This window comes from Crinia signifera, chromosome 7 (assembly GCF_055691185.1).
Source record: "Crinia signifera chromosome 7, ASM5569118v1, whole genome shotgun sequence".
In the NCBI taxonomy this organism is placed as follows: Eukaryota; Metazoa; Chordata; class Amphibia; order Anura; family Myobatrachidae; genus Crinia; species Crinia signifera.
Window position 1 is genome coordinate 152,282,481 of NC_139223.1, and position 16,999 is coordinate 152,299,479.

Consider the following 16,999-nt stretch of genomic DNA (forward strand, 5'->3'; position numbering starts at 1 on the left):
TTGGCCCTTTGGGATCCCCTTTTTCCAGGGATTATGATGGGCGCTTGAAAAGTGCAGATATGCTGCTGAGCCAACCTCTTTGGTGTAATTAGATGTTATTATAGTTTCACCATGGGCTTCAAGGGCTATATCCAGGTAGGAAATGCGGTTCGGGTGAAGGGTGTGGGTGAAGTGAAGATTATAAAGATTAGTATTAAGGTGGTTAACAAATTTAAGTGCAGTTTGTGTATCCCCATCCCAAATAATAAAAAGATCGTCTATATAACGGCCATAGAGGACCAGGTTCGCTGCGAAGTCGCTGTTCCAAATAAGTTCTTGCTCGACCTCGCCCATATATAAATTTGCATAACTTGGTGCGAACCTGGTCCCCATGGCCGTCCCCATCACCTGTAAGAAGAAAGTGCTCTGAAATAAAAAATAGTTGTGTTGAAGAATATAAAGAATAGAGTCGCAAAGAAATTTCTTGTGTCTATCCCCCAGGTCTCCATCTCTATCCAAACGTCTGGAGATGACTTCAGTTCCCAGTTGGTGGGGGATGTTAGAATACAGGCTGGTAATATCCAATGTTAAGAAGGAATAAGAGTCCTTCCATTGGATATCCTGTATGAGTTGGAGAAAATGGGTGGTATCTTTGATGTGAGACCTGAGGGTAGACACCCGAGGTTGCAAGTAAGAATCCACGTAAAAAGAAAGATTAGAGGAAAGTGAATTAATACCCGAAATTATGGGACGTCCTGGGGGTGCAGTGAGGGATTTGTGAATTTTGGGGAGGTGGTAGTAAATTGGGACTAGAGGGTGTTCACAGAATAAGAACCGTAGTTCCTCCCTGGATATAACCCCATCTAGTTCTGCTTCTTTTAGAAGGTTCAAGAGTTCTATTTTAAATTTTTGAGTAGGATTTTGGTCCAAGGTAGTATAGAATGTGGTGTCCAACAATTGCCTGTTGGCCTCGATTAAATAATCTGTTTTGTTTTGTATTACAATTCCTCCCCCCTTGTCAGCCTCTCGTATAATTATTGAACTATCTTTGGTTAGTTTTTTGAAGGCACGTAATTCATTTTTTGTTAGATTCGATTTTTTGGGGTTTTTGTTAGATGGGTCGATTGATTTACACATTGATTTAAGGTCATCCAGGGTTACTTTGTAAAAAGACTCAATATTCGAGCCCTTAGATTTTAATGGGTAAAATTCTGATTTCAGGTGGAATTTTTCCCTAGAAACATCGAAGATTTTTGTTTCCCTGGGTGACTCTAGATCAATTTCATCTAAAAGTTCCGTAAGGGCATTTAATGCCGGCATATCGCCTTGATCTAAAATTATGGCCGCAGCCTCATCTTTGTTTTTGTGTAGTATTTGTTTAGCAAAGAATCTCTTCCTACATAACCCTCTAATAAATCTGTTTAATTCAATAAACAATTCAAATATGTTAGGTGGGGCGGTAGGTGAATATTTTAAGCCTTTTTGCAAAAGGGATAGGTCGGCATTTGATAATTCTTTCGTTGAAAGGTTAAAAATAGATGTTTTGGGTTGAGAGATTTTTTGTTTTAATTTCTTTTGTTGCACCTTTTTGCCTCCTCTTCCTCCTCTGACTGTGGGCTTCGGTCTCTTTTTGCTGTGTTTATCTCCCGGGGTTTTAAGTGTTGATATTCGCCTTCTAATAGGGACCGTTTCTCTAAAAAAATCTTTTCTTGTGTTGAATATTCTTTGGACATTAGGTAGGGATTTTTGTCTTTAGGTCGAGCTCCCAAAGTATTCTTGGAGTGGTAAGTATTTTCAGAAGGGTTTTCTCTGTACTCATTGGCACGGCTGGGGGGTGTGCGCCCTCGAGGGTATTTTGGGGTAGAGGGACCAGAGTGGGTCCTCTGTCTCCCTCTATAGTTCCCCATGTCACCTCGTGACCCACTCCTTCCATCCAATCTCACAATTTTTTTTTAAAAAATCAAGATCCGCTAACTGGACCGAACTGTCCTACCATCTAAGGGTGACTATATGATCAGTGTCTATTTTAACTATTTTTTTATTGTTGTTTTATTTTGATATTTTGATATTTTTTATATTTATGTGAAAAAGTTACAATAAATTGTCCTATCTTTTTTTACCACACACCTGACCTATTTGTTTATGTTTATGCTAATCTGAATCTTCTTTTGTAAAATATCCATCCCTCTACAATTCAGCGCAGTCAACCACCCCCTCTTTTTTCACTTCCTGTCACTAGTGAGTATGGTCAGTGGCATGAAGCAGATCACTTCCTGTCACTAGTGAGTATGGTCAGTGGCATGAAGCAGATCACTTTCTGTCACTAGTGAGTATGGTCAGTGGCATGAAGCAGACCACTTCCTGGGTCTGTATTGAGTTGGGTCCCCTGACATTGCTGAGGTGGGAAAGGACTCATTTCTGACTGTTGCTGTACCCTAATGCTGTAAACATTGATGATCAGGAAACCATTCCTTCCTCATACTGATCCTGAAGTCCAGGCTTGGCCAAGGAATGCATTGCCGTCACCTCTGGAATGTGTGTTAGGTGTATATTCTGTATTATGCTGCCAAAGAGGAACAATGAGACAGTGTTTTGTATGTGTCCTAATTTCCTATGTTGTGAAATCCCAGCTCTGGAGAATAAGGAAACCCTCTCTTATGTCGATTGTATGGAACATACCAATACTGTCGCCAGGCCCGTGTACAAGGCAGCATGAGATGATGTATCCGCTCCTCTTCTGCAAGGGAGTTGGGGAATAGCACTGCAGCCAGGTTGTCTGAGACCGCTCAGTGGAAGTGTGTGGGAATGATGAGTAATTAGGGTCTGTGTCCTACCTGCCTTTTTAGGGGCTAATTCAGGTTTCATTTGAAATTCAAACTAAAACTGACAAGCTGCTGGTGTTTGGGGCGGGAAACAGGGCATCTTCAGAGAATGAGGCATGTCACTTCATTTATAGGGTGTGTCAATGCCAGCGACTGCCTTTTCGGATGTAGATTTACTGACTTTGGCAGTTTAGCTGCAGTGGGTCCAATGTTTGTTGCGATGGTAGCAATGTTGATCAGATTCTATATCTATGGATGCAGGCATTGGATTTGGGAAGCTACCAGTGGGAGTCTCAAGGCAAATGCTGCAAGAGCTGTCTGTTGTACAGTCTTGTAGGCGCCGCACAGACACAACATACAACCATCTCTGAATCCGGCCCACAGTGCACAACCTCTGCCACATCACTCACAATAAATATTCATGCACTGGGAAGGGATTGAATAACCTAATTTGACCAATAAAGATATATCCGTTGGTCCAGGCGAATGCTCTAAAAAGCGCTCAATAATGAGATAAATAACGTGGGACCGGTATGGGGAGATGTTGTAAAAATGTATGTTGTATTAATAAGGGGGTTAAAAGTTGCAGAACTAAATAGCATGCTTAACACTTTTTACAAAATGGTTTAAAAAAAAACGCCAAAAAACAGAAGACTTTAATTCAATGAAAAACTTGCTGGTAATGATTTTTTCTGCCATTAATAAAAAGTGCATAAGAAATATATTACATATTTTAAGAATCTCCAGTGCTTTCTTTATGGTCCTGCTATCTCTGTTGTCACTTTTGGGCGGGTTCAAGATGGTTTCCCCACTTTGTTGTGCACCACTCACTGGCATTTGAAATTGTGTCTCGCATTTCTAGGGTGAGAGCATTCACAGGATGAATGGAAGTTACACACTCACTTTCTTAGTATATTATAACAACTGGTGGTTGATGCTGTTTCTCTTATAGGTATGTTACGACCTGTGCTCTAGCGCCGAACCAGCCTCTGCTGGCCACAGGGTCTATGGACAAGACGGTTACTATCTGGAAATTAGGACAGGCCAGTAATTCACCAGGCAAGTCCTTTCATATGGTGTATTGTCCATAAAACACACAGATAATGTGATCTGCTCTTTCTGCTCAAGTAAATTGATTTGAGTTTTATTTGCAGCTAGAACATCTGGACACAGATTTTATGGTGTTTTCTTAATTGTTTAACTTTTAAATTTAAAAGCCACAATCTCTAGGCATAAATAGGCTTTGGGGTGGTATCTGTGAAGGCAGGGGGACCCCAAGATGTCTCCCTGCTATTGCGTAATCTCCCCGGCTAGTTCATCCCAGGTGCTGGCTTCTGGAAAAAATGGGGTTGGGCTTTTTCTTATCCAGCTACTTTTTTAAGGTGCCCGTACACTTATACGATGTGGGCCCTTTCCATAACCCGATTACGAATCGTATGCGCCTATCCTCCGATTTTGATCTGATGGGTAGCTCTGTGCACATTGGATCTTGAGATCGCAAGTGCACTTGCACTTGGGGGGTGTGTGTCACATACAATGTATCCTATGCGGTCCACCCAACGGGTAGCTTCGCAATTCCCTGGTGGGCAGTTGCTGATGTATCGCATGCCAGGCTGCAGTATTGGGGGCCTTAACACTAAGAACCACTAATAATTTGCCAGTGTTCTGTCCCTTCCTCGTACCGTCCAGTTTGAACTGAAAGTTCCGCTGTCCATTTTAGAAGTGCAAAATTTGAATGAAATCGACTTTGGGTTTTAATTGAACTTGAATCCCGACAGATGATAAATATGCAGATTTGGCAGTCAGTAATTCTGTCCGATGAGTTCAAATGCATCTAAAGCCAACCTTTAGTAAATATGCACAGTAATGTCCACATTTATAGACCGGCTTTATTTCATGCTCATGTTTGGATGTTTGACAGTTCAGGAGATAGAGAACGTACACTAATAAAAAGTGATCATTTGTGCATTTGCATGTAACACTTGGCCAGATTTATCATGGTCTACACGGCGTCACTTCTTCAGGAAAGGGATCGGTGATTCCGCTTCTTCACTTTGAGCCTGTTTCAATGTCTACACAATGTGCACATTGTTCAATCAGCCTGAAGTCACATGACCTCCAGCCCTAGGACAAGGTGGCCTCCAATAGAGACCTGAAATCTTCCCATGGAAGCTCATTGTTGCTTTGTTATGTGTCCTTAGCTGGCAGAATGAAGAGAAAAACCGAGATTCATATTGACAACTGGAGGGAGGAAGATGTCAGGCTTTGGCTGACAGAAGAGGGCCTGGCAGAGGTAGAACACAATTTCAGTGCAAATAACATTGATGGTAGAGAACTACTTGGCCTCACCAAGGACACGCTGCTTAATGACCTGAAGATAGGTATGGCACAGCAGGGACTATCCGGTATGGGTAGAGTTGTGGCATGTGCATACTAATGCTCTTTCCCTTGGCAGAATCACTGGGGCTGCGCAATAGGATTTTGAGAAAAATTGAGGATCTAAAAAGCAAGATGAAGGCGGCATCTTCCAGTATCCCAGATGAGTTTCTGTGCCCTATAACCTGGGAACTCATGCAGGATCCAGTGATTGCATCAGGTAACACCTCCTGTCCTGTCAGTCCCAGCATTGTCAGGATATTACTGTCTGATGACCCATCTGTACAGAATAATGTTGCAGTCTCTGCACTCAGTGGGTTACACGGGATGTAAGGTCGCAGTTGTCACGTTATTATGTTTTAAATAAGACTTTGCATGGGGTGGTGGTGTTTTGCGGTATACCTGCTATGTGAGCTAATGCTTTGTGTTCTTTAGTAAATAGATCAGTATTAACAGTCCAGGGTTTTCAAGATTGCCATGCTTGAGCACACACGGTTAAATATAAATGACGGAGGTGCTAACTAATTGTGGGGCAGATTTATTAAGCTCGGTGAAGTGATGAGGTGTCTGGTTTTTATCCCCAGCCAATCAGCTCCTAACTGTGAAGTTATAGGCTTGAAAAATGACAGGTAGGAGCTGATTGGCCGGTGATAAAATCCAGACACTTTATCACTTCACCGAGCTTAATAAATCTGCCCCTATGTAACTTGTGCTCAAGCATGGATATCCTTACAGCTTGGTCTGTTAGTGTGCCCTGAGGAAACAGTATGAGAGGTCTTGTACTGATGATACAAGTTCTGCATTCTCTCGCTGTTTATAAATAAACATTTCTCCTTATGAATGGAAAGTGAAAAACAGAACAAGCTTGTGTTATTTCCGCATGTGTTACCTGCGTCTTAGCACATGGCATGTTACAGCATGAAAGATTGCATTACCTAAGTGTCAGAGGAAGTGCTGTGTACTTGGATGGAAACATCAATGACGTATGTGAGTGATAAATCAGTATAGTGCCATACAACAGGCTCAGGCCCATATGAGACTTGCTGCACATAGTGGCAGAATACAACCCCACCATCTGGTGAAACTAGAACTAGTCCCTGTTATTGGGTAAGGCCCCCATCCACTAGTGTTATTTGGCCACTTTTCGTCCGATTCTGAGCGCCCGCATTGAGGAATAATAAGTGGCCATATTGCATGCATTTTGTTCCGATTGCAATCCAAGCCGTGTTCTTGTGCAGCTTGGATTGGAGTTGCAGATCGTCATGGTTGCTAAGAATCTTTATCACAATCGGAGATACCATTTCAGTTACTGGCTGCAAAAGTATAAGCCACCTGACTGTTTCTATGGTGAATCGGGCAGAATTGGTGCTATGTACGGCTGTAGTATGCATCTCAGTGGTCATCAAGGAAACTGTTCTGCAGTTTTCTTGGCTCCAGTGTAGCAGTGGCAGCCGTAGCCCTGACTGACTGCGCTGCTGGACATTTCTTCATATTAGGAATGAGAAGGGGTACAGTTTGCTTCTTGATTAAGAAAGCCTTGATGGAACTGTAGGGAAATGATTAGTTTAATAAGAGAATTGTATTGTACCTTTGCAGAGCAGCTTACCCAGAGGTAGCATGTTGTTATTTCTGGTTTACTGCCAAGGCAATACACAATACAACATAACATGACAGAAACAAGCATTTATAATATCACTTAGGGAAATTATTGAGACCCAATGACATCACCTGAGGTACAAGGTAAACCTTTGCGGATTTAGAATTGCATGGTAGTGAGAGAGATATTATAATGAGCTACACTTGGAATATAGTTCCTATATTTACCATATTTTACTGCTAATGAGTCTCCTGAGTGTTTCCAGTACAAGGAGTTAATTTATTTCTCAGGTAACCATTAAAACTTAATTGGAGCTGAAAATCTTTTCCTTCAAGTAGCAAGACACGTCTCTGTTCTGTGCGTCCTATTTACACATGAAAGCTTTTGGCTGACTGGGGAGTTCTGTAGGCAGCACACGTTACTCCTGTGACAGATCTGGAATGAAGATTCACAAGACAAGTTTAAACTCTCAGCAGAATTTAATTAATGATAAAGATTTGCTCAAATTCTTCCTTTTGCGGTCACTTCATTCAGGGGAAAATGTGTTTTTAGTGTGAAAAGCACATTTAACTCTTGTGCCTCAATCTCTCAGCTTCTAGAGGAAGTATATCAAGGTAGCTAGAGTATAGTGAGACAAGGGGGATACACAAATATGTAATAGGTTCACTAGGAATTTTAATGACCCATTTTTGGGGGCCTAAAGAGATCAGAGGTGTGCACCATTCCAGTTCCTAGTGCAGTACTAGTTCACATTCCCATACATCCCCACATGACCCTTTCCATGAAGGACAAAATGGTACTGAACTTCTTTGCCAGTGGCAGTTGTAGAGGTGGAGCTGCAGCTCACTTTAAGTTTCAAATAGGAGTCACACCAACTGCCACTAACTCCCAGCTGACGATGTTTGGGGTGGCAGTTAGTGTGGCCCCTCTATATAAATTGTGATCTGTGCTGTAGCTTCACCTCTGCAACTGCAACTAACCAGGAAGCCCAGAAACCGAGCACTTTGTCCCTCCTGGAATGGGTTATGTTGGGAGGTATGCATTCCTAATGATATGGGTTCAGCTTGAAATTGACTACAGTTAGGTGACGAGTCCACTGCTATATCATTATATTAATTATGTTGGTATTTATTACTATACAGATGGTTATTCTTATGAGAGAAAGGCAATTGAGAACTGGATCAGCACGGAGAAGAGGACGAGCCCTATGACCAATTTGCCACTTGAAAACCTGCTTCTCACACCTAACCGGACACTAAAAATGGCTCTGCATCGCTGGTTAGACACCAGGCCCAATGAGAAACCAGTTCTATTACAGCCTGATAGGAACTATTAGTTATGAGATATTTTTAAAGTGGGGGAATTCTGCATTTTATTCAATAAATTGTAAATGGATTTTCGGGAGAGAAAGGGTCTTTAACATAATGAAGACGGCTGCATCTCCTCACCTGTCATCAGCGGGCAGACTGTGGAACAGTCTACTATACTTACAAGTCATATGTCTTGTACATATCAAGCAGGAGAAAACAGAAAATCTGTACACGATTTATTGAAGTTTCCTAAATATATCCCCATAAAGGATGCCCTGCCAGCTTCCTACCTTTTGTAGAACATGGTGGGCATGAGAAAATGAGTCCTGTATTTATACTGACTGCACAGCTGAACACAAAACATCTAAGCTGTCATAGTACAGGAAGATTTACATATAAAACATATTCTGCAATAGAATAGTTCTTTTCTCACAGTATATACAGTAATCCAATGGTTTGCATAAGCAAAAAATGTCAACAGCTGGTCACCAGTAGATTCTTGATAACACCGGGTTTAATAGTGTCAGTGTGTGTGGCCCTGACTGCCACATAAATGCTAGTGGGTTAGAGCGATAACACTATTTAGCATTAATGTATATTGAAGGTAGCATTGTCGGTTGCCCAGACCCATTTGATTGTTATTTAGGTTTTATGGGGTAGATTTATTAAGCTTGGTGATGTGATAAAGTGTCTATTTTTTATCACCGGCCAATCAGCTCCTAACTGTGAAGTTACAGGCTTGGTTTGAAAAATTACAGGTAGGAGCTGATTGGCCGGTGACAAAAACCTGACACTTTATCACTTCACCGAGTGTAATAAATCTGCCCCTCAGTCGTTTAAAAGGTGTGATCAGACCTAACCCTGGTATTTGTTGTTCAGCCAAGTATTCTAGAATGTAATCATTTCTTACCGATTTGCACACAGCTCTGAAAATATTGCACAAATGAACAGGAGACCAGGGAGATGTAGATAAGCTAATTGTAGAATTACTAATGTGCAATAATATTAGAACAAACACGTCCTGTAAATGTAAAATTGTTCTGTGACTTTATCATTATGTATATACTGTCATTAATGAATACAGGGACATATACATTAGATTAAAGAGTTTGGCCAATGTTGGCAGTACAGATCAGATTTGTATATATTTATTTAAATAAAAATTGCTCATTTAAAGATTGTATTCATGTGCGTGCAATACTTATTATGTAACTTCTTCAGTCCTTCTAGATCACATTTTGCCAACTGGGGTGTGCCATGATGGGAAGCGTGATACCCTCTTCTCACAGAATATTCTGTACGGACTTATGCACAGTTGATCACGTTAAGGCAGGCATGCCCAAACTATGGCCCTCCAGCTGTTGTGAAACTACACATCCCATCATGCCTTGCCACACTTTTGCCATTAGGAAATGCTAAAACTATGGCAAGGCATGCTGGGATGTGTAGTTTTAAAACAGCTGGTGGGCCATAGTTTGGACATGCCTGCCCTAAACCTTGGATTTGACTGTTAAGGTTTAGTTCCAGCTTGGCCATAGTCTTCCATTCTGCACATAGCTGTATATCTGATACAGCGGGCAGATAAATTCTTATAAACGGGACACAAATCAATCAACTTTATCATACAAAAATGATATTTTTTATTCCTTAAGGAAATACAGTAGATGTGCAAAAGATAAGCTACAGACCAAAGACAGATACTGGAGTTGTAAAAATAAATAAGCTATGTAGGGACACGGTAACATACTATATTTGTGAACTTTTTGTTAACATTTTTACACTGAACAGACCTACTATAAGTACGTACTGTTGTAAAGTAGCAGTGAAACCTAAACAAAAAAAGCTTTACACAATTGTTTAGATGTGAGGGATTTCTGTGTACATCTGCTGAACCGTAAGAAGGTAAATACATACAAAAAAACAATCCCCTTAACACACTTGGTGCATTGTAATTTTCTGTGCTCATCAGGAGAATGTAGCCAATCACTTCCCTCAGAGCCACTGACATCAAAGTAATTCAGTCAGGACACTGGTTTTAAGTGATCTGATTGGCCCAGCACACGAAACTGCCTCTCCACTACATTTAGGCAAAAAGTATATCTTCTTTCCATCCAAAATATACTGTATAACCAATTTCCCCTGTACATATAATTCTCCCTGTACCTTTTCTCTCTGAATTTACAATTATCCTCTAAGATAGCACCTTAAAAGGTGTTGACATACAAGAAGAGTAAAGTGCGATTACTGCTAGAACTGATATTTTGCCATATTTATATATGAACTCAGTGCAAAATCCAGCCTTAGAAAGCATGCGATATATGGCTATGTATAAACTTCCATAAAAACAAAAAAAAGTTATACATTATGTACATATGAAAATGGGATATCGGATTTTATAGATATACAGTACATGGCCATAAATTATATAACAAGTTACCTAACATGACCCTCTATAAAATATCAGAGATTATGTTATTCCATTAAAATGTTCATTTACATAGCTATAGAAAAATGCCGGTTTCAGAGAGATCGTTCTTGACAACCAAAGTGTTCTCCAAAACAGCAGCTAGGCCTAGGAAGCTTTCTGACCCACCGGCCCCATGCAAACAACTACTCCCATCATTTGCCATCCCCGGAAGGCTGCCTGCTCCCGGAATAATGATCTTTGGATACGGACATTCTATATTTGGGAATATACCCTTTAGAAGTGGTAACATAAGGCACCTATCTACACACACAATAAATATGCACCGTAATGTAATCCTTTTACACAGCTAACCACATTAAAAAATAGAACAATTGTTTTGTTTTTGTTTTTTCTAAAAAGGCACCATCTCAACATTGTATAACACTGATATTCCAGTTACTGTAAGCAGCTCCAGCAAGCAGCCTGTTCCACAAACTTATCCATCAAAACGACATATTTTTCATAATAATTATTTTTCATAAGAAACTGGTGAACAAGAAAGGTACTGTAACTATTACAGCAAAGTTCTGGTTGCTAAGTTATTACCGACCAATCACATTAAAATCCTTTTGATATGGAATACAGCACCGTTTTCGCACGTTCCCGCAAATAGTAGAATGGCGCAAAGACCAGTTAGGGTGATATGAATATGGATCACTGTATTTGACTAAAGAATCTGTAGGCCAAGTTTGCGGTCACCCATAGGCATTGCTGTCAAGGCAGGAATGGTGGATTTTGTACACTTTACATTGTGTTTTGGTATTGTTCCAAAGACCAAGTAGGTTAAAGTCCCCTAGGGTAGCTGGCAGATCTTAGGTTTCCCCAGGTAGTGATAGACATGGAATCTAGTGCATTGTTCCATATCTAAATCAGTGAGCTTTCTACAGAGCAATTCCATAATCCAAAACAGTCATTGTGAAAGACATAATGGTGGACACTGACCAGCAGCCACTTCCAGAATTATATTTGGCTATGTCTCATCTTTCTGTTCCAAAAAGATCATGTATTTACTGGTCTTTTTTTCCATGAATCCTAGCCATACTGAGAACACCTATTTGTAGATCCAAGAGATGGAATAAATGTATACAATCATGTAAAGTGTAATATGTCCCCAACACAATAAAATATAAAATGACCCTTTTTTGTTGCTGCCAGTATGGCTTACACAAAAAAACTAAATTCTTAATATCACACATTTGACTCTATGAATGATCTCTTTGGTTTTGCAGAGGACATTGAGCTTAAATTAGTGTCTTTAGTCAAAATCGATTGTGATCTCAGCATCGCCTCTTGGTATGCTTGGGTGACAGACCTCGACACTCTAGGTTCCTGGGTAAGACTAGTTTGACACTTCCCATCATTATCCTTGGAGTATACACCATTGTGGGCATTCCCCCCATATACATTTGGCATGGTTTTGTTTTGGTTGCCATAACCAGTTGCCTGCCTAGCAGGTATCTTTTCAAAGTTTGTAGACTGAACAGTCCCAGGAGGGTTTGTGTTTACTTCCATTGGCTGGTTTTGCCAACTACGGCCTGACTGAGACGTTGGCAGCAGTGATCTGGCTGTTTTGTCCACGATTCCCATAAATGGTATTTTTCGTGGTTTATAGTCGGCTGGTCCACTTGGAGTTTGGTTGGACTTTGTTTCTTTACTTCGCACATCGGGTCCCTTAACACCTTCGGAAAAACTGCTACTTGTTGTTAGGCCGTGAGAAGCCATTCTTTTAGTGTCCATCAGTACAATTGGCTTTTCGTTACAAGACTTTTGTGCCTCTTGAGAAGAAGGGAGCCCAAGAAGTCTTTCTGTTGTTTTAGATACAAAGGAGCCCGAGGTCTTGTATGACTGCAGTATTTCCCCAGACTGCTTATGGACAACATGTCCTGATGACACTTTCTCGCTGTACACTGAACCGTTAGTTCCAGAAGTCACAGAATGCACCCCATCTGCAGTAGGACCTCTCATACTGACTTGGTTGGAAGATTGTCTCAATGGAAGAGGGCTTGGAGGTGCTAAGGTAGTAGACACCTGGTTCTTTGGAGCAGAAAAACTGTTCCCAGATCTAGACAGGGACTGCAAAGAACTCATATGTTGATTGGTTTTCACGATCTGTGCCTGCTTTGTAGGTCGCTGTACTAGAGCTTGCTGCAGACATATGTTTTTCCCTGGATGTTCCTCAGGAGAATCTGAATTGTACTTTTGATGAACATATTCCTGTACTCTGTTGTTGTTTGCTAAATCTTGCGGCTTTGAATTTCCTGCGAGTTTATCAGATGTTGGAAATTCCTCCTCTCTTATCTCCTCAAAACTAAAATGATTGTCTAGTGTTTCTTCTAGAGCTTCGTCCTCTTGGTCAGAGTCATTTTTGGGTGGTGGAGGTGGCTGGCACTGCTTCTGCTGTTGTGTCCTTTGCTGCTGTTTGAACTCTTCTTCTATGCGAGACAAGAGCCTTTTTATTTCCAGGTTGTTGGGGCACAGCTTCAAAGCCTCGTGAAGATCGGCAAGGGCAGCGACAAACTGCCTGAAAATGGGAAGATATAAAACATCATTAGATACAGTACTTCATAAAATTAAACCACTTTTTTCTTATGAAACAAATAATCAGTCAATGCGGTTGTGCTATAATGAGGAATGGTACCATGATTACATTTACCACACTTGATACAGTATCATAAAGCTAGAATGATCTGATCTTCTAGAGTTCATCATGAATATTGTAGAGAATCAGTGGGTCAACCTGATGTTTTGAAGAGACAGTCATTTGAAAATGTCAAACCAACCTAGTTTTCCCTTTTTAAATGACTGCTTCTTTAAAACATTTTGCTGATAAGCCGGGAACTCACCATTGCCTGCAAAATGGCTATTACATAAAAATATAGCATTTGACAGCAGATCATCTTGGCTCATCTATTCTGACCTTGACCCCCCTTAGTGTTGTTAAAGCTCCTTGACTTCCATATTCTGGCATATTGCGGTGAGCCACCACATGTTCTCTTAGAAGGCAGCCAAATAATGGTCTTAAACAGAGGTATGTAACTGAACAAAGAGCAGGCCACAGTTATGTCAGTAGTTCCTATGGAATGACCGTTGGCTGAGGCCAGAGGTACAGTTTAAATATAGCAATGACAAGGAGTCAAAGTTGGAAAAGACAGCATTTTTCTGATTTAATGAAGAAAGACAACCTACCTGCTGTTCCGTTTAGCTCTTGCCCTTGCATAATAAGCTTCATAACACTTTGGTTTTAGCTCCAGTGCCTTGGCTGCAAACTCCTCGGCCATGCCAAAATCCTATTTCAAAAAGAAGAGCTTATTATAACTTGGTTTTAATTTTCCTCATTCTTTCAACAAAACCATTAAGACACCATATTAATAACAGGACAGTAGGTACATATTATGAGCAGCAGAGGTAGATTAGTGAGGCAAGAGTTATGATATGATCCAATGCTAACACTGCAAATCTCAGACTGGGGCACAGGAATCCCGTACCTTCATATCACAAAACATAGATGAGGGATCCTGAGAATGAGGGAGATCTGAGCCCGCTTCCTCCTGAAAGACAATCAGCATGACCTTCACCTGCCCTTCCACAAAGAGAACACTCAGCGGGGTAATGGCTGATCAGCGCTGTCCACTTACCAATCTCACAAATGCCTAAAGGTGCCCATACATGTAACAATTACCCAGTACTTTTTGTGCTAAAATAGCATCGTTGTGCATGCATTGTGCATGCGAGGCAATGCTATTTTAGCACAAAATGTACCGGGTAATTGGTACGTGTATGGGCACCTTTACACTTCTGTGGTTAGCATTTCCTTTCGCATTTAATGAACCGAAACAAGAATTACAAGTGATGTTTTGATGGGCTTACACTACCCATTCCAGTACAGGCTGAGTATCCCTTATTAGTATATCCAAAAACCGAAACATTCCACAAACCGTGGTTTTTCAGAATATTTCAGGTTTTTTTTCCCCCTGCCCCTTTTTTCATACTTACCACGTCCCCCGACGAGCTTCAGGATCCTCTTCAGTGGCATCTCCGGTCCCAGGGGTGCACTGCAGGAGTGCGCCGTGACGTCGAACAATGCACCCCTGGAACCACTGAGGAGGATCCTGAAGGCCGCTGTGGATGCCGGGGGACCATCGGGGCAATACCAGGGGAGCAGGTAAGTATGTTAAAAATTTTTTTAACAAAAAACGGAAAAATCCCTTATCCAAAATGCTTTTGGTCCCGAGCATTTCGTATAAGCCAGTTCTGATGCTATTGTACCAACGAACGATATAGTGGTAATTTCCATCGTTTTATTAATTTGCTAGAAGTACCATATACATTGTCCCTTCATAAGGTAAACGTGCCTTGCAGGAAGCTCATCTACTTACGTTTGTTTTTCTGCGACACCGGGACATATTTAGGTAGAGGGACACGCGCAGCTCATTAAACGCTTTCATTTCTTCTCCAAGTCCTTCCCGAGGAAACTTTCTAAGAGCATACTGATATCTCTGCGCAGCTTCTTTCATCTTCCCCTTCTGTAGGAAACAAGCGCAGTGTTTGGAGGGTTCCATCTATAATGCTATGTAAATAGCCTAACACATTGCACAGGGTTTGTGGTGTTCTATAATAATCTGAAGTACTTACTACACTATTATGTATAGTGTATATGTATATGATGTATTTATTAACAATTATTTATATAGCAAACACATCTGCCACAATTGCAATTGAACCTGTACATAAAAATATACACTAGGGATATTTTTTGTTGGGAACCAATTGGCCTACCAGTATATTTTTGGATTATGGAAGGAAACCGGAGTACCCAGAGGAAACTCACACAAGAATTGGGAGAATATACAGATTCTGCGCAGTTAGAGCCATGGTGGGAATCGAACCCATGACCTCAGTGCTGTGAGGCAGTAACGCTAACCATTACACAGCTGTGCTGCCCCGCTTAGTAAACTATTAGAAAATTAAGATGCAAGATACAGGGAAAACGGTATAGTTTAAGTAAAAAAAAAAAAAAATGAGCTCTGTCTTGATTAAGGCTGGTTTCACACACTCCGGCTCCTGCCGGACGGCGAAAACACGTACGGCCAGGAAGCCGTGCAGCACACACTAGTTTATCCTGGCGGGGATGGCCACAGCCCGGCAGCCGTCCCTTCCAGTGGTGGGATCCGGCTGCAGCCGTGCGGCCGGGCCGTGGCCGTCCCGTGTGAATGGACACAATAGTGTCCATTCACAACTAATGTGTGCGGCACGGCTCCCTGGCCGTGCGGGATTTCACCGTCCGGCAGGAGCCGGAGTGTGTGAAACCAGCCTAAGAGTCAAAGGGCCTGATTCAGACCTGGACGTTGTGCTGTGAATTCGCAGCACAAGCAATTATCCGATGACCGCGCAAGCACACAATACGCTGTGCGTATGTGCCATCCATCTGTATGAAGGCAGCCAGCGTTACCTGGCCGTTGGGAGGGAGGGCCGCTGTCATCAGCAGCCTCCTTCTCCCTGTGGCCTTCGCAGTGCCAAGTAAGTCTAGACTTACTCAGCGCTTGTGAGCAGGGGGGAAATCATACAATGGTGAGTGAATTCCACGTGTGCACGGCTGCTAACGTGTTCTCAGCCATGCACAGGGGTGGGGGAGCTCGCGCGAGGTGGCGTTTACCAGCCAAACTCTCACAGCCCAGCGAGCAAGTCTGAAAGCCCTAAGTCACACCAGGAGGATTGTTCCATATAGCTCAAAAAAAGATGGTGTATGAGACCACTCGGTAGTCTGCAAAACAATACAGGAACACATTTGCTAACTTACTCTGTACAGAATATTCCCTTCATCCATTAACTTCTGAAGGAGAATAATTAGAATATCTGGCTTGGAAGTTGCCATAGCCCATGCCGCATTACCTAAAAAAAAAATGAAAAATTGAATGGGTGGGACAAAAATGACAGTGTCACCTACTTCACAGCAGTGGCAGCCATTTTGTAATGTGATTCAATATTCATGAGCAGGCATTCTCTACAAACTAGAGACATCACTAAGGTAATAAAATACATTGTATACAACAGTGGTTGCTTGTAGATCCTGAGAGGGACGAGTCACTGATACGGACCAGGATAATGAAAACGGATTGGGCAGCAAAATGTCTGCCTCCACAATGTGGCGATGACATTTTTTGTTTTATCTAATTAATAACATCATATTTAAAACAATATCAGTTATTTTCTTAATAGGTCTTTTGCGGTGAGCATACAAATGCAGCTATTTGAATTCAAGTGTTGAACATTTACTGTACTTGTCTGTACACACACCAGATGTTGCCCACACAATAAGGCAGCAGGACAGGAAAATGACCTCAGTTTCCCCTAAGTGAAGCTTCATGTCATTAAATGTATTGTTATAAATGTCGGTAAGGCAACTTAACTTATTACAGTGCTGCAAGATAAGCGCCTAGACACATTCACA

The 16,999-nt window shown here is 41.5% G+C and overlaps 2 protein-coding genes across 7 annotated transcripts in view; one reads left to right on the forward strand and one right to left on the reverse strand.

Moving 5' to 3' along the window:
• The window catches only part of WDSUB1 (WD repeat, sterile alpha motif and U-box domain containing 1), a 56,920-nt gene extending 47,655 nt beyond the window's left edge, over positions 1–9,265 (forward strand). For all 4 annotated transcript variants that reach the window (XM_083154001.1, XM_083153999.1, XM_083153998.1 and 1 more), the window contains 4 exons: positions 3,754–3,860; positions 5,003–5,182; positions 5,257–5,397; positions 7,917–9,265. In XM_083154001.1, coding sequence (XP_083010127.1) covers positions 3,754–3,860; positions 5,003–5,182; positions 5,257–5,397; positions 7,917–8,110 — 622 coding nt within the window. In that variant the 3' untranslated portion in view covers positions 8,111–9,265. The remainder of the gene's footprint in view (positions 1–3,753; positions 3,861–5,002; positions 5,183–5,256; positions 5,398–7,916) is intronic.
• A 430-nt stretch (positions 9,266–9,695) lies between these two features.
• The window catches only part of TANC1 (tetratricopeptide repeat, ankyrin repeat and coiled-coil containing 1), a 224,372-nt gene continuing 217,068 nt past the window's right edge, over positions 9,696–16,999 (reverse strand). For 2 of the 3 annotated variants that reach the window (XM_083154002.1, XM_083154003.1), the window contains 4 exons: positions 16,349–16,440; positions 14,928–15,074; positions 13,738–13,838; positions 9,696–13,072 (listed from right to left, as the gene is read on the reverse strand). In XM_083154002.1, coding sequence (XP_083010128.1) covers positions 11,740–13,072; positions 13,738–13,838; positions 14,928–15,074; positions 16,349–16,440 — 1,673 coding nt within the window. In that variant the 3' untranslated portion in view covers positions 9,696–11,739. Of the gene's footprint in view, positions 13,073–13,733; positions 13,839–14,927; positions 15,075–16,348; positions 16,441–16,999 lie in introns of those variants that run through there. The other variant, XM_083154004.1, reaches the window with a different exon arrangement.